The 25,541-nt window shown below is 46.2% G+C and overlaps 1 protein-coding gene and 1 non-coding gene across 9 annotated transcripts in view; both read right to left on the bottom strand.

Annotated features, from left to right (window-relative positions):
- The window catches only part of SDCCAG8 (SHH signaling and ciliogenesis regulator SDCCAG8), a 248,601-nt gene that overhangs the window by 19,244 nt on the left and 203,816 nt on the right, over nt 1–25,541 (bottom strand). The window contains exon 17 of one of the 8 annotated variants that reach the window (XM_058701163.1): nt 8,147–8,602. The exons of the other annotated variants lie outside the window; for them this stretch is intronic. Within the exon in view, the coding sequence (XP_058557146.1) occupies nt 8,446–8,602 (157 nt within the window). The 3' untranslated portion in view covers nt 8,147–8,445. Of the gene's footprint in view, nt 1–8,146; nt 8,603–25,541 lie in introns of those variants that run through there. 8 annotated transcript variants of the gene reach the window in all.
- Nucleotides 10,062–10,226, bottom strand: LOC131496681 (U1 spliceosomal RNA). The gene has a single exon (XR_009254617.1). It is a non-coding gene; the product is annotated as a U1 spliceosomal RNA (small nuclear RNA).

Consider the following 25,541-nt stretch of genomic DNA (forward strand, 5'->3'; position numbering starts at 1 on the left):
TTTCTCCAATACCTGAACATCGCTCGCCACAGTTTACGTAATCCCATCTCATTAACGTCATACAGTGTCAGCGAGAATAAGCCACGTGCTTAGGCATCTGGAACACATTCCGGCCGGTTATCCTCACATAGAACATGAAAGCAGTTTCAATGGCTGCTCTGCCTTTTAATTTCCTTTGCCCAAATCCAACCTGTTCGACAGTGATCGTAATTGAGTCGTTCATTCTAAAGATTGTGCCATTCTGGGGAGAGTTGACCTTTCCAGCAAAGGAGATGTATGTTCCTGCACCCTTTAATTTTTCATTCTCTTAAATTTCCAATCAGCATAGGCGGGGGGCAGGCGCTGCTTAGGGGCAGCGATTGAGGGAGAGACCCCTGCTCTTCTCTGCAAAAGGAGCACCTGATGAAGTCATGTGAGAGCTGAGGGGCACCTCAGAGGTCATCCAGTCCAGCCCATTATGGTGAACCTGTGGCCGGTGGTCACACAGCTTGTGTGTAGTAAATCTAAGAATGAAACCCATGTTTCTTGACTCCAAATCCAGTGTTCTTGGAAGCATCTCAGAATCCTTTTGAAAAAGGCCTTCTATTTCATACTTAAAAAAGAAAAAAAAAAAAAGGATTTTAGGCAAGGATCTTGAGAAAGGTGACCCACTGGGGGACCTAGTGGGGGCTGGAGGCACAGTCATTCTCTGAGGCCGGGGTAGGGGAGCCCCTGGGCCAGTCCTCCTCCACCTGGCTCAGGGGGATCGCCAGTTCTGGCTTTGCTTTTGTTCCTTTTTAACTGCACTCCGCTGCGGACTGATAGTTCTGCGAAAGACAATAAAAACACTCCTGCACCGATTGCCCTAAAAGTTTCGAAGCCCCGTTTCTGTTATCTCGTCTCCGACCGGTTTGCAGACTCCTCAGTCTGGATGCCAACCTAGTCCGGACTGGTGCTGGCACGAAGGACACAGATGCGGGAGGCCCAGGGCTCCAGAGACTCATTTGGGGAGCTTGCTGGGGGCCAGCTCCCCAGGCCGCCGCACCCCCGAGGCCTCGGGTGGTGTCACCTGGCGCTCTCACAGACCAGCTGCTTAAGACAGGCTGGAAATGAGCCTCAGCTTCGGCACAGAACACTGAGAACATCTGCTGCATCACTGCCTTGTCATCTGAGAGAGAAAGTGCCATGTGACATGGGCTGAGCTCCTGATCCCCTCGGAGGGCCTGGCAGGGAGAAAGGATCCTGCAACCAGGAACAGGAGGGGCAGGAGCCGACGCGTCAGGAACCTTAAACTCTAAAGAACCTAGGAGACTGTTTGCCTCCAGCCACGGTCACCTGTAGCCCGCTCTCGTTAAGGCAAAAGGAGTCATGGGGAGCACAGCCCAGCGGTGCAACAGGGAACGGGGCGGAGGGATGAAGACGGTCGGGTCTCACGATTGCTGCAGAGGAGAGTCCAGGCCACATGCAGCTCGAGGCCATTTAGCAGCACCAGCAGAGCACCCCAGATGCCTCTCCTACCACCCTCTACCTAAACCTCAGTGGAAGAATCCTCTTGTTGAAAAGCATTTATTTGGGGGGCGCCTGGTGGCTCAGTCGGGTAAGAGTCCGACTCTTGATTTAGGCTCAGGTCACGATCTCGCGGTCCGTGAGTTCGAGCCCCGCGTCGGGCTCTGTGCTGACGGCTCTGTGCTGACGGCTCGGAGCCCGGAGCCTGCTTCGGATTCTGTGTCTCCAGCTCTCTCTGCCCCTCCCCCGCTCAGGCTCTGTCTCTCTCTCTCCTTCAAAAATAAATAAACATTAAAAAAAAGTTTCCAATAAAAAATAAAAAATAAACATTAAAAATTTTCCTAAAAATAAAAAATAAAACAAAACTTTATTTGAAAATACTATCAAAAAAAGAAAATAATATCATACTTACAAAAAGTTGTAAGAATAGTACAAAGAATACCCGCATACCCTTTATCCAAATTTACCTGTTATCACTTAACCCATTTATTATTCTCCTCTCTCCACACACACACACACACACACACACACACACACACACACAATGGATATGTATATTTTTTATTTATTTTTTTTAATTTTTTAAAAATTTTTAACGTTTATTTATTCTTGAGACACAGAGAGAGAGAGAGACAGACAGAGAGAGCATGAACAGGGGAGGCTCAGAGAAAGAGGGAGACACAGAATCTGAAACAGGCTCCAGGCTCTGAGCTGTCAGCACAGAGCCTGACGCGGGGCTTGAACTCACGGACCGCAAGATCATGACCTGAGTCGAAGTCGGACGCTTAACCGACGGAGCCACCCAGGCGCCCCTGTATATTTTTTATTGTTTTCAGAGCCATCTGACAGTAACTTGCGGGCACCCAGACCTCAGTGTGTAAATCCTAATGATAAAGACACTCCCATGTACCATAGTATATTATCAACTACATTGACTTGGAACAGTGACAAAATACCTTTATCTAACCTACTGATTTCTAATTTTGTCAACTGACCGGAAAATGTCCCTTTCCTCCCTACAGAAAAGATCCTTTGTGCTTAGACAGCATGTCTATTTAGTACCCTGTATCTGGAACAACTAAGAGATCAGTTTTATTTTGATGAATACTATTTGTAACTAGAGCAAGTATAGTCTTAAAAGCAGATGTGGCACTATGAGAACGCACGAGGGGCCTGTTCAGATGCCCTCCGGAGTGACTGCAGCAGTGTGGTGTTAGCACAAAGATTCGGGGCCAGTGAGGTCCCCCAGGCGCTCCCAGAGGGTCTGAGTGTCCTGGAGTGTAGCAGATCCACACTGGAGTGAGCTTGCCCTCTGTCTTCTTCGTGTTCAACCATCCTCGAGGTCGGCAAATTGGTCACAGAGGTGTGATCGAGTCAGAGTGGGCCCACGGCAGCTCAGTAACCAGGTCCAATCACTACGGCACCCTTACTGGCACACATCTTAATTAGGTTTTAATGCAAGTAATTTGATAAGTACTCCTGGCCATCCGCTACAGAACTGTCAGTGCCGAAAGCTTTTTATTTAGCTCCTCTTCCCTCGATAGTCTATACTGAGGCAGCCTCCCTGCTGACCCTTGTCAAAGAACCCCATCTGCTGGTTGCCACGGTAACTGAAGGCGACCAATTGAGCTGAACAGAGTGACTCAGAAATAAAATCTGCAGCCAAAGGAATTCTGCTAAGAGTAATAAATCATTTAGTAAAAGGGGGTCCTCCACACAGTGATGGGCGTTGGGATAATACGGTGGCAGAGCTCTTCCAGCTAGAAGGTCCGGCAGAGGCCTGCCCACTTCCTTTCGGGGGGAACTCGGGCAGCACAAGAGTCGTAACCTCGCCCAGTTCCACGCCGTCGCGGGGGGCAGAAGGAACCAATTATCAACACTTTAACGTTTGGGTTGTGAAATTCTGAATTTTAAAAGTGGCAAGAGAACCAGACTAGGCTTCCAATACTCCTTCCTCTATTTTGTAAAAGGAGCACAAGTAAACAAAGTGCCCCACGCAGCTCAGGAAACCACGGTGGCCTTGAGGTGGGCGGCAGGGAGAGAAGACGTATTAAGACTGCTCTGGATTAAGGAAGGCCACCACTGCCTCCGGTCATCAATCAACCTTGGGGTGCTCCAAGCAGAAGCCATCTCTGTGTCCAAGGTGTGCAGTCTTTGAGAGAGCAGGGGAGACAGGATTGGGTTCAGAGAGCAGGGAGGTGTCACTACAGGATGGCGGAGAGGGTCAGGGGCTTTGTCTCTACAGCACTTGGTCAGTGTTCCAAACAGAGCAAAGGAGGCATCCTTCCTCAATTAAGAGTTCCTGAATGAGAGGAACAGAAAAGAGAGGGAAGGACAGGCTTCCTGAAGGCTGCTCCCACGGGCCAAGTGAGGGCCCCAGCAGTGGGCTCAGTGTTGATGCCGAGGCCCTCCCAGCACTGCCACCACGGTTCCGGTCATGGCCCCCACGCCCGGTGAGCTTCTGCTGTGTAGACTAGGAATCCCCTGTGGGCAGCAGTGCCCAGATTTTAAGAAGAACCCCCAGGCATGCTAAATCATCCATCCAGTATTTACTCTCTCTAGGCCAGGTCCTGGTGGTTGTGATGCAGCGGCAGTAACACCCTCCCAGGCGATGACAATAGACGGTGAGGGGCTACAGGACCGACAGCCGGGCCTGGGGCGGCGCTGGGCGGTGACGGGAGGCTGGGGACCCTGCTAGTGTCTCTCCCCACAGGCCGCAGAGCAGCATTTTGAGAGGCGTGGGCGCACAATACTGACATCCTCCCAAGCCCTGACCTGAGCTCACGGCCACGGGAGGACCTGCCCTAAACCATCCCCGGAGACAGTGTCCTGCTTTAGAGACGAGCAGCTGCCAAACAGAAGGTAGTGGTCGTCTCCCCCCCGCCTCGCCTCCCCCCCCCCCCCCCACCTTTTCCTAGATGCCGCCAATGAAAGGCTCCATCTCAGACTTGCAGTGAAAATCCCGTCGACGGGAGCGGGGAGCGGTGGTGCGCGCTCAGGACGAGCCCCGGGGATGCAGCCCGCCTCCCGCCGCGCGCTGACCACTTCCGAGCGCGCCCGCCGCGCCCCTGCACCTGCTCTCAGGCCGCCTCCGAGCGCGCCCGGGGCTGCAGGCGGCCCCTCCTGCGGCGGGCGGGGAGGCGCCCGGCTCCGGCCCCCCACCGCGCCCGCCGACGCCCCACCCCCACCCCCCGCCCCAACCCCCGGGCCGCGCGGCCGCTCGCCCCGACCTCTGGGCTGCGCCGCGGCTGCCCGCGGGAGGGGGTCCCGGGAAGGCGCCTGCACCTGCCGGGCGGCCGGGGCGGCTCCGCGGGGCCCGCGGGACTCCGGGCTGTGGCGGACGGCGAGGATTAAGCCGACGTGGCAGTCGAAGAAGGAGATGGGCGAAAGGCTCATTAACTCCAAGCTCCCGTCCCCGTCTCCTTCTCCCTGGGGAGCAGTGCGGGAAAAGTTTCCTTGTGATGGGAAAGGTGCCGCATGATTGTTACTGGCTTTTCTTACCTTTTAATTCCTTACGTGTAAACCAAACGTTCACCGTTTGTGGATCATCCTGGACACTCAAGATTTTAACCAACCAGGAAAAAAATATTGGCTGACAGGCCGAAGCACCATTACGGCCCGCTTCGGTTTCTGGGTTAGTGATTAAGCTTCTCCTGTGACCCAATTGAAAGGGCCCAACACCTGAAGACCTCAAAGAAATGCGAGTTAAAAGGTGCTGGGTGTGACAGCGCTTTATCCGCGCCCCCATTGTCCTCCAATAACCCAACTGGTTTTCATGACCTATCCTAAAATGCGCCATGAGAATCAGGGCTTTCTGATTCCGCACAAATGTTCTAAGCCTGAGGACCCTTTACTGCACAGTTGTTCATACTTACATTCCCTCTGCTTGCTTACAAAGTTACCATTAATTTCACTTTCCAACAACACTTCCCATCTCTTTGTGTGCGCTCACTCTCAAATTCTCCTCCATATTTCCACTCCCAGATACTCTTGAACTTTTGCACACATTGCCAGTTTGAGCCTGCACGGAACAATCAGTATATTAATTCCACTCGGAGAGAGTGAGGTTTTTCTAACACAATCTGCGCAACCTGAACTCTTTCCTTCAGAAACACTTTGCCTTTAAAAAGAAACTCCCAGCATGAACCTCATAAGAAGCGACATGTAACAGACAGTGCATGTGGCGTTGGGCATGCAGCTCAGAATTAAAAGAGAATTTTTTACTTTGTTTCTTCGGTGCCATGTGCATAATGTACATGTGGACGAAACTGACATCAGACATTTAAAGCAAAAAAAAAAAAAAAAAAGAAAAAAAAAGAAAAAGGGATGGGGGAGGGGGATGTGATGGTGGCGGGAAAGAAAGAAAATGTGTTGATAAAAACAGTAACTTCTGTTAATCTACATTTTTCAGTTACTGTCTTAATTAAGAATGTTAGGAAATATGTTGCAGTTTAATTGCATTGTTTCAAGAAATTCTAATGCTGACAAATTTGGGACCATGTACACTTGGATGGTATAAAGGATTAAAGTGGTAATTTCTTCCAATTGGGAGATAACAATCAAAATTATACTTCCCCCACTGCCCCCCACCTCCGCCCCATGTTCAGCATGAAATGAGCCCTGGGGGTGGGGGTCAAAGTAATGTGTTTTAAACCTGTGTCTATGAGATACAAATAATTTTTCTGAAATTTTTTAATGTGTATTTTTGAGAGAGACAAAGAGAGAGCGAGCAGGGGAGGGACAGAGAGAGGGACACAGAATCCAAAGCAGGCTCCAGACTCCCAGCTGTCATGTCAGCACAGAGCCCAATGCGGGGCTTGAACTCACGAACCGTGAGATCATGACCTGAGAGGGAGTCGGATGCTCAACTGACTGAGCTACTCAGGCGCCCCGCGAATAATTTTTTAATACAAAGAATTCACAAAAATGAAATAGCACCTCATCTGAAATAACTGGGTGACATTGGTATCCTTGCAGAAAAGAGTTATTTATGAAAGAAATTGGTAATGATCTCCAAGTGATTCTCAGATGACCTTGTGTCAGACAGTGAAAATCATCTGCCTCAGCCACAAGTACATAAAAACAATGACAGTTTGAAGACATATTCAGATTTTGGGATGCTGTTTTCTTCCTTCCCACTGCCAGCCCAGTCCTGCACACGCTCTACGTTTCATTTCTTGAGGTGGGGGGGAGGTCATTCACTTTTAACCTGGGCTCTCACTTCTTATTTGCTCCCATTCTCTGGGGCAGTTGGGCTCACTGCCTGTGATGGGGCGGGGTGGGGGGGGGTGGGGGGGGGTGCGAGCTCAAACCCTAAAGGAGATGCTGCTGTTCAGTGCTCTCTGCTCCCATGGCACGCAGCACAAACCAGGCACCCACAAGAGACTCCCACTGACCCGACTGGCTGCTGCTTTGATAACGTGGTCAGATAAATCAGCCAGTTCTTTCACTGCCTCAGCTACTCATCGCGCCTCCCGTGGACCACAATGCATGATACATCAGGGCATCTGATACATCATGGCGCCTGGGGGTGGGTCACCCATTCCCTTGAGGAGGCCCACCCAACTTGCTAGCAGCGAAAGGCATTGCATCGCCACAAAGAAAGATCTGTTTGCTCCAGAACGCAGCTGAAGTGTCCAAAGAGCTTGGCCAAGAGAACAGCTCCAAAGATTTGCTCTGGCTGGAAGGTGTCCCTTCTGCCTCAGTTTCTCAAAACAAGAACGGACAGAGAAGGTGACCCCAGATGAAATACTGCCCACACGGTGCCAGTATCGCAGTGTCTCAAGTCTTGAACTTATATTTGCATTTCGTATCAGGGAATGGAGTCCTGCTCAGTTAATGGCATGCATGACCCAAAAGACCAAAGAATTCACTGCTATGGAATTAGTACAATTTGCTTTTAAGTGGCACACGTGAGATCCAAAAGGGTGAAGGGGCACGCACGTCTCAGGTGGTCAACACCTGGGACCACATAAAACTCTGAGCTGACCCATTAAGGGATTAAAGATTTTTCATCTCTTGGGGTTTCTGGAAGTTGTGGTGGGAGAACACCTCCCGGGGAGCTGGGAAAGGCCTCTGTCGGCCCGGACCCCTGCAGGGACCGCAGGAGGGGACCTGGAGCAGGACCCCAGCGTTCACTTCCAGGTTCAAGGGAGAGGAGAGAGTTCAGGCAGACATCCAGGCGGAGAGAGCCCAGAGCGAAATTCTAAGTGGAAAAGTTCTGAGTCCATTCTCGGAGTTGGAAGAACACTAAAAGAAGGAGAGGCCACAAGGGGGGAGGAAAAAGGGAAACAGCTCCCGCCCGAGGGCCGACTGCCTATCCAGCAGCGGCAAGGCTGTTCCCGGGCTCCCAGGACCATTTGTTCCATTACACAATCTCCTGAAGCCATTTAGAGAGAGCTCAAACAACTGCCTGTACCAACACGACACATGGCTTCCCATCCCGACTCTTTGCTAATCCAGACGCTCCAACCATCTTTCTTTAAGATGCCATATGGTTGGCAGAAGCCTGTAGATCTAGCAGCACATCTGCTTGTAAGTTTCTCCTTCCCCTCCATCCCCCTAACAAAAGAGGGATCGGGAGACAGACCGCGCGGGGCACGCAGGCGTACCTCTGCCCATATATAGTTCTTTCTTTTGAAGCCTGCTAACTAAACAGAACTGTTAAAGGGATGATCGGGAATTATTCGGGGCTCGCTCATTTTTAACTCGACAACATGGCGATTTATTTGCCTGTCGTGATTCAGAACAAGATTAGAAAAACAAAGGGTGGCTGGTCTCCTTTTCCCAAGAGCTTGATTACTTGAAAACCACTTCAAAGCTCTCCCTCTGGGAATCCTTGGGAGGCTTTCTGGCCGCGGGAGAGGGACGGCACCCTGGCCTGAAGCTATTTCTCCTCTTCTTTTTGGTCAAGGAAGACCGACAATCTGAGAAACCAGCAGATACCCAGAGCCTGCTTTGTTAGCAAGCACGGCGCGGCTGTATGCTAATGAGCCGGCACTGACACACTGCTTTTCCGTATGATGAGCAAAGATTGTTGACGCTGTTGAAATCCTGGCTCTCCTGGCCTGTGAGCCCACGGGCTGCCTCCTTGGAATCCGGCCCCCAGAAAGACAGGCTGCAAAAAAATAATACATTCGACTCTCCTGATGACTGAAATCTGGCCATTTGTAACTTAGAGCGGTGGGGGACGGGGGAGGGGAGCGGGACTGGGAAAATATTCTAAAATATTTTATCAGGCCAGGAATCAGAAAGACTAACTTTTAGACAAACTAAAAGTTAAACCTGGCAGACACATGTGAGTGATCGAGGCCAGGGCGCTCGGCTTCAGGAGCAAAAATCTGCAGAGTGGGGGTGAGGGGCAGTTGGTCTAGCCTCTGTAACATAGGGACAGCTGGGATATTCCCTCCGGACTGGTGCAGAGAGCCCTCTTGCAGATGGGACACCCCCACTGGTGGCACCACTCAGTCACAGGTGAAAAGCCGTTTCTGATCTCCTTGTAAATTTGTTTGATCCATGTGTTGGTTGACCACGCATGGTTTTCCAAGTCCGTGCAAATGAGGGATGGTAAAAAAAGCAAACCGAATATTCCATTGTTGCAAAAGTAGACCCTTTTTTTTTCTTTCAGAAGTCAAAGAAGGGTGGAAAAGGATGCCGTGTTAAGTGCTGAGGACGTTAAATGAAATATCCCTTTATCTGCTTGGAAACTCTAAGTAGTCAGGCACTATTATTTTGATTTAATAGATTGTGGAGACTGAGGCTTAGAAAGGGTTAGCAAAAAAAAAAAAAAAAAAAAAAAAAAAAAAAAAGAAGCAAAACTTCAGCAAACCTGCAGTGAGGAATTGCTGAACCCCAGGGAGCCTGGGTGGCTCAGTTGATTAGGCATCTGACTTTGGCTCAGGCCATGATCTCATGGTTCGTAGGTTCGAGCCCTGTGTGGGGCTCTGTGCTGACAGCTCGGGGCCTGCTTCAGATTCTGCATCTCCCTCTCTCTCTGTCCCTCCCCCACTAGTGCTCTCTCTGTCTCTCACTCTCTCTCAAAAATAAATAAACATTAAAAAATTTTTAAAAAAAGTAACTGCCAAAGCCATGCAGATCTCATGAAGTCCAGTAGGCTCCAGGTGTTCTGCACAGACACGTCCCCTCAGGATATGCCTGGGTTCCAGGCTGCCCACCTGAGCAGACCACTGTCAGCTGGTGAGCAATAAACTAGTTCAAATTAGTATGCTGACGGGGGCACCAAACTGTAAATTCCATTTACTTGTAATCTACAATGTGAATGAAAATTCATGTAACTGAAATGCAAAAACATGAGGAGTGACTAAGAAAGCATTGAATATTATAATGAAAGTATCAGAACTTAGCCATTCAAAAAGTATGCCCTTCAAATTATTCCCCTTGGGGATGTGGGGATAGCACGTGTTTTCCAACCACAAGGCCACTGCCTAGATCTTGCCGAGAGGTTCCTCCTTTCTGAAACTTCCTCCATAGCCTCGGGCTTCATGGGTGGATACACACGTAAGTCTGTGAGTGTGTGTTCAATGCATTTTGTCAAATTCATACATTTCTCCCCCCCCCAGGGGAAAGCGCGAATGCAGTCACCCACTACCACAAATTGTGCCGTCAAGTTTCCCACATTTGGGGAAATCGCAGGGGTCAACACATCCGGAGTGCAATGGATAAGCCTCGCCCTGGGAAAACCACCTTCCCTGATCATGGTATCTCCCTTGCCAGGTAAGTATAAAAATCATATGTTTTAATATAAAATACATGCAGTGCAGGTTATACTACTCAATGATTACACAGACTAGATGCTGGGAGCCTGATTCTATTATCAACAGGAACAATAACCTATTATTAACAATTGCTTTGTTACCATTGAGATGCAGCTATGTAGAATGACGACTTTGAATTAAAAGAAAAAAATCTACGTTGAAATCTGAGCATGGTCCCAGGCAAATTCTTCTAAGCCTGTTTCATTTCCAATATAAAATGATTCTACTACCTCCCAGGACTACTTGGAGAGTTAGAGACAGCATGTAAAATGCCTGGCCCTTAGAGATGCTCACTAAGTGAAAGTACAATCATCATCGTCATTATTATTTTTAATAAAGTGTTTCAGGGGCGCCTGGGGGGCTCAGTCAGGTGAGTGTCTGACCCTTGATTTCGGCTCAGGTCATGATCTCACGGTCGTGGGATGGAGCCCCGTGTCAGGATTCTCTGCTTGGGGTTCTCTCTCTCTCCCCTTCTCTTTTTGCCCCTCCCCCGCTCATGCTGGCTTTCTCGCTCTCAAAACAAATAAATAAACATTAAAAAAGTACTTCAGAGCATATGCACAGTGCTTTCACATACACGAGCTCACCTAACTCTGAAAACGGCCCCGAATATACGAAGTGCTGCTTCTTTCAAATGAACGAGGCAATTAAGATTCCATAATAACATAACTAAAGCAATAAACAGTATGAGGTATTATTATTATTATTATTATTATTATTATTATTAATTGAGAGTCTTCTATGTGCAGTGACTGTGCTAAGTGTTTTTCCAGTTATTTGTAAGTCATTATTAGCACCCTTTTCAAGAAGGTATTATGGCTACTATTGTGATCCTCATTTTATAGACAAGAAAGTGAGGCCCAGAGATGCCCCCGATATCTTGCCTTATTCACATAGTAAGTGGAGAGCTAGCACACAATCCCAGGTCTGTCATCTAAACCCATGATCCTCACGGCAGCTATAAAATAGCTAAGACAGGACTGAAAGCCAGATTTCTCTGTTTAAGATCTGGTGCTCCTTTGTCCATACCACATTGTCCTTGGGTGGAACTTAACTAAAAGCTACTGGACATTTGACAAGACAGTCTCCTAGCAAAACAAAACAAAACAAAAAACAACTTTGTCCTCACCAAATTTCCATGTATGCTAGTAAATTCTATAGGGTCCGTGGTTCAAGTATCATGTGTGTTTATGTGCACTTGCACAGAGCCTGAATGCTGGGTGCCCCCTCCAGCGTAGTGAAAAATTAGAGCAGTTTTCCTTAGAGCATTTGAATGCATCACACACACAAACACACACCATCAGAGCTGTCATTATATATTTGGAATCCAACATCACTGAAGTTGTCAGAAATTTCTTATCAAGACAATAGTCTTTCAATAAAAGTTAACTGTCAATAGAAGGCTTCTGAATCAAAATGATCTGCTGGGGATGCTAGAACATTTGGAGGCTGCTGATCAGATGCTGGCATGGAGCAAAGGGAGGTTTGGTGCACATATGTGCCCAAGCAGACAGCTCCCCCCCAACACACAAAGCCCCGAGGTGTCCCCGAGACACTCCTCTGGCTTCTGGGCCAGTGGGATCTGGGGGCTGTAATCTGGGGTGGGTTTTTCTCCGGCCTCTGCTCTCTCCCTCCTCGCATCCCCCTCACCTGATTGGACCTGGACTGATTTCCAAAATCACTGGATTCCCCCAGCTTCCTAATTTCACCGCTGACTCCAACTCAGTTCAAAACAGAATAGGATTTTAACCAAGCAACCAAGCAAACAAACAAATACCTTTTCTATCACTTCAGTGCTTCCAAATTCATTAATCTTTGGTCACATTTCCAGTCAACAGTCAAAAGCAGTTTCCAGGAGGGTCTGAGCTTAATAGACTGTGAACGGAGATGTGTTACTTGGAAGTTAGCGCTGTATAAGCACCAAGTGCCCCGCGCTTTCAAACTTAAAGGAGATGAGTCTCAAAGGCCTCTCTAGAGTATTCTGGAATGCATCGTTATGAGGCGGCACTTCTGATCTGTCAGGGGTGGAGACCTGAATATTAACCGTCCTTCCCCCTGACAGTATTCCCCAGAGGCCGACACTGTGAATGTTCTGCCCTTCATTAATTGCAAGGGCTGCAGTAGTCCTGGGTTATAGCACGAGAACAAAAACCCTGTTTCATTCTAACTTCGCTAAAGGTGTAGGGAAGACCTATTTAATGTTCACAAGCTCTGATTACAGGTTGTACATGTTGCTCCCTGTGCTGAGCGCTGTGGCAACGCACATAGCTAATGTTTATTGAGTCCTTGCTGTGTGCCAGGCACTGCTCTGAACATTTGTGTAATAATTCGTGCAATCCTCTTAACCCCATGAGATACGTAACACAACTGTCATAATTTTATGGATGGAGATGTTTAGGCCCACGTTAAGTAGCTCGTCCCAAATCACACAGCACAGAAGAGGGCAGAGCAGGTATTTGAAGCCGTGCCATCTGGGTTCAGAAGGCACGTTCTTAACTACCCTTCCCTATGATGACTCTCAGAGACACTAAGTAGGAAAGGGTCTGATTCTCAGCCTACCAGCCATGGGAGTTTGGTGATATTTAGCCTCTCTCTAACCAGATGACTTCAAAGTAAAATGTAATTTTTACCATACATGTCCCACCTGTCCATCTCACAAGATTGTTAGGAAACTTTATTTTATATTCGTGTTCTCACTCCCATGATTCTCTGCTTTCTTTCTCCCGTGTGCAAAGGTCTAGTGTAGGCCCATTGGGCGTGACCTCTTTGAGGGGATGGCCAGTATCTAATATATTTCAGTAGCCCCTGTGGCCAGACCTCACAGCTAGCTATGACTATCTTCATCACAGCCTCAGAAATTGCCTCTTTGGGTGCTAATTAGGGGCCCCAAAACGAACAACCAAAGACCTTTGGCTTTGCCAACTGAAGAAGGGGGCATAGATTTGTATAGATTTGTGCATCCTGCATTTGGTGTTTAAATGCCTTTTCCAAATGGTCTCAGACGAAATGAAAAGGCACTGAAATCAGCCAGCCCCAGCAAGATATACAGGGACAGTCTGACCAGAAATAAGCTAGGAAAAAAAAAGTAGTAGCTTCTCTTCTGGAAGCCCCTGAGGTCAGCTTTGTCATCAGCCCACAGTGCTCAGGGATATTAAAAACACTGCCACAATGGAGCGAACACAGCTAACGTGATAGAAAGGAGACAAGATTGGATATAAAACAGAAATACTGCCTTTCCAGAGAGAGAAAATTGTTAATACAAATGAACAGCTGTTTGGGAAGAAAACATTATTTCTCCAAACCCAGACAAAGCTCTATTTATTACATTTCAGAGACACTTAAATTATAGTGTCTGAAAGCTATCCTATCATGGGTTTATCTGTGACACCTAAATTATCCAAAAATCTGAGAGGTTAAGCCAAAATAAAGGCTTTCCTGTGAGAAAGACTTCTAGAGAGAAAGTTCCTCTTTTCCTCAAAGGAGCAGGTGAATAAATTCACTGTGTAGCATAACCAAATGAATACTAAATTCCAGCACTAAACTTTCTGGAAATGCAATGGAATATTAAATGCAAAATTCATTCCAAGATGTTAATGTATGCTATTTAAAAATCTAAATGCATAGTTCACTATTCCCATTGGTCTGTTTATATTCTTGTGTTCACATGGGTTCTCGACTGCATCCAGCTCTGGGTCTGCCCCAGGTGCTCCCCAGAAGTCCTGGAATGTTCTCTGTGCTTGCTGTGCTGGGCCAGTCCTGTTATGGGAGGTGCTGGAAATGGCATCAGCCCTGACCCTCCCAGAGGAGACCAGGGCTCACCAACACCTTTCTCACTGACTAGCATGTGTCTGGCTGCCTTGAGGCATTTCTGGAAAGTAGACTGTCACACTCTGATTAAAAAAAAAAAAAAAAAAAAAAAAATTGGGGCACCTGGGTGGCTCAGTTGGTTAGGCGACTGACTTTGGCTCAGGTCATGATCTCGCAGTTTGTTGAGTTCGAGCCCCGCATCAGGCTCTGTGCTGACAGCTCAGAGCCTGGAGCCTGCTTTGGATTCTGTGTCTCCCCCTCTCTCTACCCCTCCCCTGCTCACCCTCTGTGTCTGTCTGTCAATAATAAATAAATGTTAAAAAAAAAAAAAGTAAAAAAATTGCCACTAAGGAGAAAAAATGAAGAAAATCCTATTTGGCAGGGTCTAGGGAAAGTTACACAACAGACCAAGTGACCAGGTTAGGGGGCACTGTCAAGGTCAAGCGTAGGCTTGCCTCAGTCCTTTCTGCTCATCCCTCCAGTCAATTCAAGTACAGCACAGGCTTCAGGCTAGATGGGAAACACAACAAAAGCAACACCATAAAGAAGGAAACTAAAATCCATAATCCTGTGATGCTACCTTACCACGGGGTGACCTGATCTTGAATGCCCTGGGGCCACCCAGGAGTTTCTATCACCCTACACAAGATGCGTGCTTCCCTCCTCTCGTTAGCACTTGGTACCGTTCTACCTTTACTTCCGACACACCTCGTGGGGTGCAGTGCGGCATAGTAAGTTAGTGAAGACTTGAGAGTTTCCTAGTGAAAGGTGTTATGGTGTTATGTAAATACACAGTATTATTTTGTCTTTATTCCAGCATTACTGGTTTGAAATAGTTCAGTGTGTGTAAATATGTTTAATAATGTGTATTAATTAGATTTTTTTTTTTTTTTTTTTTTTTGGAATTCCCTGGCATCTCAGTTAACTAAGTGGTAGCAGGCTTACTGGTGCAGGGAACTGTTAAGGACAGTCTCTGACAACTATCCATTGGTCTGTCCCATTCAGATCAAATTCTAGCTAGGTGAATCCACTCAGTGTGTGTAGTCATTTACTTGAGCACAAGACGAAATCGCTAGGTTGTGACCCCCTCGTGAAAATAAAGAGCCAGATGCAAATGTTAAGATTCACAACATGCGACCAACCCATCCCAGAGAATGGGAGGAATTGGGCAAGCTCCCTGTAAGCAGTTAGTGTGATGGAAAAGCCTAAGCGTGCAATGTTCGGAAAAAAAAAAAAATTCTTTTAAGTACCAGTACCACATGCTTTATACTGAAGTGTCTAAAAATAAATACTACTCTGAAGATCAAGTGTCAATCAGGGCCAGGTTAACCCTTGATAGCCACTTCCGTTCCCCTCTAGGAATAGCATTTTCTCCGACCTTGTCAGCCATGTAGGGTCAAGAGGATCTGACCGTGGCAAACCAACTTTCTTTACAGGGTTCTGAATAAAGGGTTATTTCCAGCCTTCTCTCCAGACAATAGCCATCTACACCTGCTGGCGCTCATAGGAACACTGAGAGTTCAGATTGATTACATGGACAGGTATTTCCCGGAGACGTTGCTTTTTAAATATCCTGTGTGGGCATGTGCCCATGTGGCAGAATGGTCTTGTTTTCTTTCCCATCACAGATGGCCGAGAGTCCTTCCCATGAGAATGGAGTCAAAAGCATAGGCTTCAGAATTATCATAAAGATGGGGAGAAGGTGTCAATGAATTACTGAAAAACTCACAGAACTCATCATATGCTGAGTTAAATGAGTAATGTTACCCTAGAGAACATTTAGTGTTATGTGTATTATTTTCTCCCTCCCAAGATAAAAATCTGCACAGAGACCTGCACTGTGATTGGATTGTGCCATACAGGCATCATAAGAAGTCCTTGAGTCAGGATGGTCTTGAGCTGGACAGCCAAACACTCCAGGCTAGCTGACTGAGCCACCAGGAGGAACAAGACATAGAACCATGCCTTGACATTGGGAATACAAGGGAGGTCAGACAGAAGTCATGTGCTGCTTCTCATGTTGGGTTTTAAGTCTGAACTGATCTTCCAAAGTGTGGAATCCAAAGAATATTATTAGAAAGAGTGCCTTTTTTAACTCTCTGCATATACCCAGCTCTCCTTCAGAGTCAAGAATCACCTTCTACAAAGCCCTATCTGATCTCCTCCTATATGTTCCTTCTCCTGTGTTCCACATCATCGCTCTGATCACAGTGCATCAGAACTGTCTACAGGAAGAAAGGTCAGCCCTTTGTGAGCAGGGGATGGTTCTCACGGGCAGCCACAATGTCTGGCACAGGACCTGACATAGGCAGGTATTGAAGGAAAGAAGGATTTTTTTTTAAGTGTTTATTTATTTTTGAGAGAGAGAGAGACAGAGAGACAAAGTGTAAGTGGTGGGGGAGTGGAAGAGGAGAGGGAGGCACAGAACCCGAAGCAGGCTCCAGGCTCCGAGCCATCAGCACAGAGCCCGACGCGGGGCTCGAACTCACAAACTGTGAGATCGTGACCTGAGCCAAAGTGGAACGCTCATCCAACTGAGCCACCCAGGCGCCCCAAGGAAAATAGGATTTGTAATGACAGCATCACAGACCGTGCTTATAAAGCACCGACTGGCCTGAAATCAGATGGCATCACAGTCACATCATCCTTCTTATAGAGATGGCTTTCAAGGAACCACTGGCAAAAGCTGCCATCTCCACCCTCAGCTGGAGTAGAGAATTAGTTACATTTGTGGAGGTCATATTGCTTTTGCTTCTGAAGAATATGGACTTCTTCTTTTTTTTTTTTTTTTTTTTGCTAAAAGAAAGCTAGATAAAAAAGAGGGCAATGCCTTGGTGTAGAGAAGGCCTTGGGGACTTTCTAGGAAAACAATTTCACTGGCAGCAGCTGGAGATGCAGCATATGATCTTGCTAAAGCTGTTTAAGTGCCATACACGCTGTTGATGCTGGTGTTTTCCAGTGACTGAGACGCAGGGACTTCAATGCAATGTGAAGAAAATACCACAACATTCACCTGTCCCGGCAAGTATTTACCAAACACCTACAACGTACTCCCTACCAGCTGCTGGGAGATGGTGGAGAACAAGACAGAGAAGATGTCACTCCCAGGGGGTTGCATATAGTTGTCAACGGGATCCCTATCTGGGGAAATTTCACAAAGACGCTTCTGGGAAAGTGCTGGGAGAGGAACCTCAGAGGTGGAGTGGAGGCAAGTTAAATCTCTGCTCGAGGACTCACTCATGATGGCATCATCGTGACGCGATTCGGTAAGCTTTGTTTAAACAGACTTCCAACTACATTTTATGAGCTCTGGCCACGGTGGCTACCCAAGTAGATTAGATACTGGCCCCGCCCCTCAGCACCTCCAGAAAGACCTTGGCACGTGGGTAAGGAAAGCAGTAGATCGGTGTGCAAGGGGAGGGCCCAGGTGCAGGTGAGCGGTCTTAGAATTCAGAAAGAGGACTTCATTGAAGAAAACCTCTCCATTGACTCTAAAGCAATGTGAGTTACTGATGAACCAACAAGATACGACAGTACACTCATCTGTACCAATAACCCTGAAAGAGAGTAATACGGAAATAAAATGTACTGCCTGACTGGTAACAAAGGTTTCGATGCAATCCATTTCACAACACAGCAGAATGCTAATGTAGTTCAAATCTGACTGGATGTGCCAAGAAAGAAAAAATGTTTCCCATCGATGCAAATTTTTTGGAGACTAAGAAAATGGACTTCTAGAGCCTCTCAAGGACTCTGCTAGTCATGCCACAGACAGTTTGAAGGAACTGCTGACTCCTGAGACCACGCTGCGGGATTAAAACAAAGACCGCAGAGTTGCCGCCTTCCCCAAGCAGCATTCATGGGATCGCGAGGCGGGAACACCTTTCAGAGCAGGGAACAGGCAGAGCTGGGAACAGGCAGGCTGACCCAGTGCACTTTCTTTTTGATCAACCTTATATTTGACTGTATTTTAGTAAATTATCCATGTAGTTGTATTTTGACAGCTCTCTTTACAGCAGTAAAACAAAATGTGTGCATCGCAAATGGCAAAGATTCAAATTTCAGCTATGTTTATCCAAAATAGCACTGAACTGCTTCTGTACTTATGCTATACTGCCTACAGCTTTACGGAAGGGAAGACAGATGGGATGAATTTAGCAGGGAAACAGCTGTGGCTTGAAGAAGAGACAAGCAAAAGTTTTGCTATCAGGCTTCATTATGTATCAAGGTACCAGTAAAATGTGTATCCGTAAGGCAGCCAAAAAAGTGTTTTTCATTTGACTAGTGATAATTACCCTTTCTCAACAGCTGACAATGTTCTAAGTGGCATTAAATAGGTAGAATAATTTAGCAATAAGATACAACAGGCAGCGCCTTGCTGGGAACTGTGGTTCCCCTCAGGTGAGCTTGGAAGGCCGAGGCTAAGGGGTCAATGACTTCAACTGCCTGAGAGATACAGCGGGAAGTTGCTGGGCGGACCGCACACCAATAGGAAACAGGAGGGAAACTCCCCAGGGAGGCTGGAAACTGGGAGCTTATCTGTGATGGTGACATCTTGGAAAGAAAGTGACCCCCCAACTTCTCCCCCCGACTCAACAATGGATGTGTGCCCTTCACCCCCACTGGACATGCTTGTGGAAATGGAGGGAGGGATGGTCCTCCTCGGAATCCTCTTTCGTCTGTGTTCAGATGTTCAGTTAGGTGTTTCTCAAGACTGGGCTGCATCAACCTTGAGACAAGAGGAAATTTCCGGGCTTTACAATGACGACCAGTCACATTGCTAGTTAAGTGTGCTCGGATATACCGTTCCTGACACCGTACCGATCCCACTCTCAGCTGTAGCCTCGGGGAAAACTGACCAACGTCTACTGCCAATCCTAGAGACCCTCCTATGCAGATGAGGGCTCACTGCACAAACTTGGTGTTTGCAATAAGAAAGCATGCACTTTGTGGGAAAAAAAATTGTACCTCTTTATGATTGCATTAAGTAGAGCCCTCTATATTGGGTGACCGACAAAGAAAAAATATATATACGTTTATATATTGATGTTTAGCTATTTTTGAGAGAGACAGAGACAGAGCATGAGCAGGGGAGGGGCAGAGAGACAGGGAGACACAGAATCTGACGTGGGCCTCGAACCCGCTGACTGCTAGATTATGACCTGAGCCAAAGTCGGACACTTAACCGACTGAGACACCCAGGCGCCCCTAAATAGATTTTTTAATAAATCTAACCTGTGCCACACATGGATAACACCCTTGTGCTCCACCCAGATCAATAACGTTAATACTGCCATGGTAACAGAAAGGAGAAACACAGAAACGGCCTGAAAAAGGAACAAACACACTGTGACGTGTATGCACTAAGCCCGGCTGTGACAGTGCTATCTGGCGGCACAAAGTTTACCTCACTGCCACTGAGTGGTAATGAGTGGAAAGCATGAACATGGTCAAAAGCATGTGAGAACAGATTAGAAACTTACTACCTTCCTCAGTTTTCACCATCACTTTCTATTTGCGCTCAGGCAAGAGGCTGTACGTTTTCTTTTCTTGTAGGTACAATTATTGTTGTCCCCCTGTGGCCTTTTTGTAACGTTCTGCTACTTTTCCAGTGACTTTTGTTCCTGGCAACACTTCTCAGGACTCTATCGGACTGCGTCTTTTTTTTTTTTAATTTTTTTTTTCAACGTTTTTTATTTATTTTTGGGACAGAGAGAGAGACAGAGCATGAACGGGGGAGGGGCAGAGAGAGAGGGAGACACCGAGTCGGAAACAGGCTCCAGGCTCCGAGCCATCAGCCCAGAGCCTGACGCGGGGCTCGAACTCACGGACCGCGAGATCGTGACCTGGCTGAAGTCGGACGCTTAACCGACTGCGCCACCCAGGCGCCCTATCGGACTGCGTCTTGACAGGCCCCCTAATACCACTGCTTTTCTGGGTCCACTAGGACCATTGTCTCTTTTAGAGGCAGAAAGACCATGAGGTATTGTAGAGACAGCACAGGCTTTGGAGTCAGGTAAACCTGTTTGAAGTGTAGCTTCACCTCTCACAGACAATTTCCTTCCTCTGGGTCTCAGTTGCCTCATTTGTAAACCGGGGTAAACTGTGGACAGCTTTTGTAGAGCACCTAGTGTAACATCACGGTAAACCGTCAATAATTAGGAATGACTTTTTTTCTTTTTTTTTTAATGGAAGGAAGGATTTTACTGAATTGCCCTTCCTGCCATTCTCTTATTTCAAATGATTGTTCCTCTTCTACTCCTTCTCACTATTCATCCATCTGCCTTGAATTTACAGCAACATAAACATACTTGAGAATGTGACTATTTTAGGCTCTCTACCACATTTTCTCCTATCGATCAGCACCCAAGATTTTCATGCAGAGACACAGGATCCTCAGGTGTGAGATATGTTTGCACCGCTTAAGGCACGCATGTTGGGACTCCGTTCTGAAACTGACCAGATGCCCTTCGGGGAACCACAGTCGTGGCTTAGTGGCTGGAGAGCAGCTCAGAGGACACAGAGAATGAGAACATAAAATAATGCCATATCTGGTTGGTACCACGCAGGAACTTTTTAAAAATTGGTATCACGGGAGCTAAAATATTCCTAAGTTCTTCACATCGGCCTCCATTCTTCATAGACTTGGGAGTAAAGCCACATGGTTCTGGTTCCTCCTCTGTCGTGTAAGTGGCTGTGTGACCTCCCTGTGCCTCAATTTCCTGAGTAGCACTTTCCTCATAGGGTTGTACAAGAATTAGATGTGTCAATAAAGGTAAGCGTTTAGAACATGGACAGTGGCTGGTACATAGAAAGTACTATCTAAAGTTAGCTGCTGCTGGGACGCCTGGGTGGCTCAGTTGGTTGAGCATCTGACTCTTGATTTCAGCTCAGGTCATGATCCCAGGGTCTTGGGATCAAGCCCCGCATCAGGCTCTGAGCTGAGTGTGGAGCCTGCTTAAGATTCTTTTTCTCCCTCCATCCCTGTCCCCAACTCTCTCTAAAATAAATGAAAATTAAAAAAATAAAGTTAGCTGCTACAATGTTAGTGATAAGAATTGTAATGGTAATTTATTATATATGTATTTATGTGTTGTATGATTATGTGCTAGGTAATAATCATCATTATTGTAAGGTGTGTCAGAAAATTTGTACATGTTAGCAAGAAGTTTTGTACAATGTTTAATGGGTGCCAAACTATGGAAACTGGGAGTCAGCAAGAGGGCCTGGAACCAAGAACCCTTAGCACATGAAATGGAGTAGAGACAAGGTCCTGGGCCCTGGAGGCTGGTGGCGTGGATGAATTTCTCTTACGGCAAAGATCTTAAGATCGTCGTTTTGATCACCAGACTTCTTCATAAGAAGTATGCTCCTAAAGTTAGTAACTTGCTCAGACCCACACACAAGTCAAGACCAAATAGAACTGTGTCTTGTACCTCTTGAGACCTCATTTCAGGATGGATCCCAAAGGTTCCTACAGAGAGATCTCGATCCATACCAGGATACTTGATGATTACATTTCTGATAGAGAGAGATGCCTTGGGTACTGCAGCCAAAAAGAGAAGAATACACGTGACAGCCCAGGGGCCATGCTGTCTCAGTGCAAGTCAACAAGGTCTCCATCGCTTGGATTCCTCATATTGTAAATGATGATAACCACCTTTGATAACCACTTAACCGAGGGTTGGAGCTGAAATTCATAAAGCATGCATGAGGTTGCAATTATATAAATACAGAAACGATCTCTCTTTTAAGAATCAATTTTGAGTGACTTCAATCAATATGTTAAATGCCTTATAAAACTAATGAAAAATTAAACTTCAGATACACTGTACTTTGACATCAACCATCAACATTACAAATGCCATGTTTGCGCAAAGACTGCTACCAGCAGAAAATTCAGAAATAAAATACACCGTATTTAAAAGAAAACATTTCTCAGTGCACGATACCAGTCAACAGTGGTAAGCCATTACTGATATGGAGACTGACCGGCCAGGCAAAGCAAAGACATTTTTACTTAAAAGGTGGATTCTTTCCCAATATTTTCTGCACGGCTCTGATATTACATTTAAAAAGAAAGAACCGTGCCTTGGATGTAAAACCAACTATTAAACAATGTGGACATTTACATGAGCTATCTCTAGTTTTGTGATAATCGTTGCTCCCTGGTAGTCTAGTGGTTAGGATTGGGCGCTCTCTAGTTTTGTGATAATTTTCACTTTTGATCTGACACCGAGAATGAAACATCCTCGTGTCTCTGGGATCAACACAGGAGACAAGGGCTGAACTTGAATATTCATATGATCTTTTCCATAAAGAAAAATTAGGAAATAATTGACTAATTGTTATAAAGCATGATACCCATTTATGACTCCCAAGCCCTAATGTTTCTAGCATTCATGATAAATACCTATGATTCCCTCCATCCATTTTTATTTTTGGAAGTTCATCTCTGTATATTCTGTGACAATCTGCTCCCCTAGAATTTGGAATTTGAATAAAGCAGATTTGGTTGCTTTTTTTCCCCCCAGATGAATGCACAAAGACCCTAAAAAAAAAACAAACGTTCTTTAGAAGACAGAGCAATGAGTGTATTTACTATTTATTAAAGTATAGCATCTACCAAAAAACCTGCAGGCTGAGCTCTAATCATCTCCCCCCTACCCAGGACAATTCCATGGTAGGAAGCATGATGAAAGGTCCAGAAAAGCACAATGAGAAAGAGGAGATAAAGACAGAAGATAGTCCCCTCAAAATAAAAAGAAAAGAAAGAAATAGCCTACCCCTCACCAAAAACAAAAAGTAAACCACTTCCCCTGCTTCCAACCCTTTTTTTTTTTAATGCTGGGAATGACCCACTTTGACCTAAGTATATTAGTATAAAAATAAAGGCTAAAAGACTGGTTTTCCTTACATATTTGCATGAAAAGAATTACAGATACAGGGAACAGCTCACTCTAATTTCTTCTAAGAAATCATTTTCTCGAAGCAGATTCTCCCACACTGGCTTCATTATAACTGAGGCATCCGTTTTTTAAAAATACTATTTATTTTGCCACTATATGGCCAAATTTGTCATCTATTTCTGCAGGCTTGTTAAAAGAATCATCATTTAGCTTTCCATAATCTGCAGGGCCCAGAGCAGCTAGAATTATAGGGGAATTTCCCCACTGGCCAGGGCAGGATGGAGGAGGAAAACAGAACTTGACTACTTGGGGCACCTGGGTGGCTCAGTCGGTTAAGCATGCGACTTAAGCTCAGGTTGTGAATCTCACAGTTCGTGAGTTTGAGCCCCACGTCGGGCTCTGTGCTGACAGCTCAGAGCCTGGAGCCTGCATCAGATTCTGTGTCTCCCTCTCACCCTCTGCCCCCCTCCACTTGTTCCCTCTCTCTCAAAAACACATAAATAAACATTTAAAAAAGAAAGAAGAAAAGAACCTGACTACTCTTCTCAGACCTAATTCTGTCAGGTTTTCGCTTTCACGAAACCAAAACAAGGAGAGGAAGCCGACATCAAAGTAAACTCTACATGCTCCTGGTTCATGCAGTGGATAAGGAGATGGGGGACACACGGCATCTGGACGGAGACCAAAGGACCCCACTAATCCTCACTCCCAGACCACACATACCTCGGGTGCAGAGACCACTCTGACCCATATTTGTCTCCCTAGGGCCCAGGATAGTGCCCAGCCAGTTCCCGTGAGAAAGCTGAAACTGCTGGTTGGTTGGGTAACATTCTCAAACATGCTCTGCCCTGCAAATGCGGCACAGAGAGCTCTAATGAACTGAGTAGTGTTTCACATGTGTTTGCATCACAAGGCAAATTTACTACAGTGAATTGTGTTGTTAAGGGACGAATGACCACTTAACTCATCCATTTTGGAAATCTGGATTTAATATATGGGGCTTGCCTGAAGTGAGATGAAGGGACACAAGCTTGGCTTTCTATCAGGCTGAATTTGGAGTAAGACATTTTGATTTAGGGTCATTTATGAAATTTCAGAGCCTCCAGTTTTTTAGCACAATTGAGTGTGCCCAAGACAGACTGACGCAATGCAATTAAATATTTCGCAATTGGCCCACTTTTTCATGTTAGGGCTGAAAGAGGCCTCACAATTCCCTGGGAATTGTTTTCGCTCTAGCTTTTAAACTTTTTATTCTTTCATTCTGAAGTAGAAAGATTCCCTTCTCTTAATATTGTACTTTTCTTTAAAATTGTGCCCTAAATTTTTCTTTTTTTTCTTTAAATTTTTTTTTAAATGTTTATTCATTTTTGAGAGACAGAGATGGCATGCAAGCAGGGGAGGGTCAGAGAGGGAGACACAGAATCCGAAGCAGGCTCCAGGCTCCGAGCTGTCAGCACAGAGCCCGATGTGGGGCTCAAACTCATGAACTGCGAGATCATGACCTGAGCTAAAGTCGGACGCTGAACCGGCTGAGCCACCCAGGCGCCCCTGCCCTAGACTTTTCTTGTCTTATGCATTATGGCATTGTATTGTAAGCAGTACATATGTTATATATATATGTATGTATGTATTTATTTATTTATTTATATATAACATTAAAATTAATAATGATTTTGATTACTGAAACTAAAATGAACAGTTACAAAATTATTGTATTCTAACTCCCCTAGGAAGTTTTCTCTGACCACCAGATGCCCGCATTAGGAATGCCATATCTGGTGTGTTTATTGAAATCTTGACCACATGCATGGCCTATCGGCTGCAAAGTGCTGTGTCTGTTCGCTATGCAAGATGCAGGCCCCAATAAAGAGCTCTTCCCCACAGGTGCTCACCATCCAGTGGGGACACAGGCCTGTGTCACCAGGAGACAGTGCAGGTTGCACAAGAAGCATGATTTTAGAAATCTCAATGATGTGGGGCACCTGAGTGGCTCAGTTGGTTAAGTGTCTGACTTCAGCTCAGGTCATGATCTCATGGTTCGTGGCTTTGAGCCCCGCATCAGGCTCTGTGCTGACAGCTTGGAGCCTGGAGCCTGCTTTGGATTCTGTGTCTCCCCCTCTCTCTGCCCCTCCCCCCACTTGCACTCTGTCTCTCTATCTGTCTCAAAAATAAATAAACATTAAAAAAAAATAAATAAAGAAGATCACATATTAAGGTTAGCTAGAGCCAAATCCCTATTGGCCACCCAAAAAGACACTACCCCATTTCTTATTCATACCTAACCATGCATTCTACACCCCAAACAGGCATAATCCATAGACTGTAGTGCACTTGGGAGTAGATACATCACCTGCGCGGCTCTAAGAGGACCTCACGTGAAGGGGGCGTTTCAGCCCACACGACAGCGTGAGCCCGTCAACAGGAAACAGAATTTTAGCCCTGCTGCAATTAGTTCTCAGATGTTGGGCTTGGCCTCTGTGCCTCAGCCCCATCAAAGGGAAGACAACACTAATAATCCATCTTGCACAGCATATATGAAAAGAAGTATCTATTTCATGTTTTAAAG

This window comes from Neofelis nebulosa, chromosome 15 (assembly GCF_028018385.1).
Source record: "Neofelis nebulosa isolate mNeoNeb1 chromosome 15, mNeoNeb1.pri, whole genome shotgun sequence".
In the NCBI taxonomy this organism is placed as follows: Eukaryota; Metazoa; Chordata; class Mammalia; order Carnivora; family Felidae; genus Neofelis; species Neofelis nebulosa.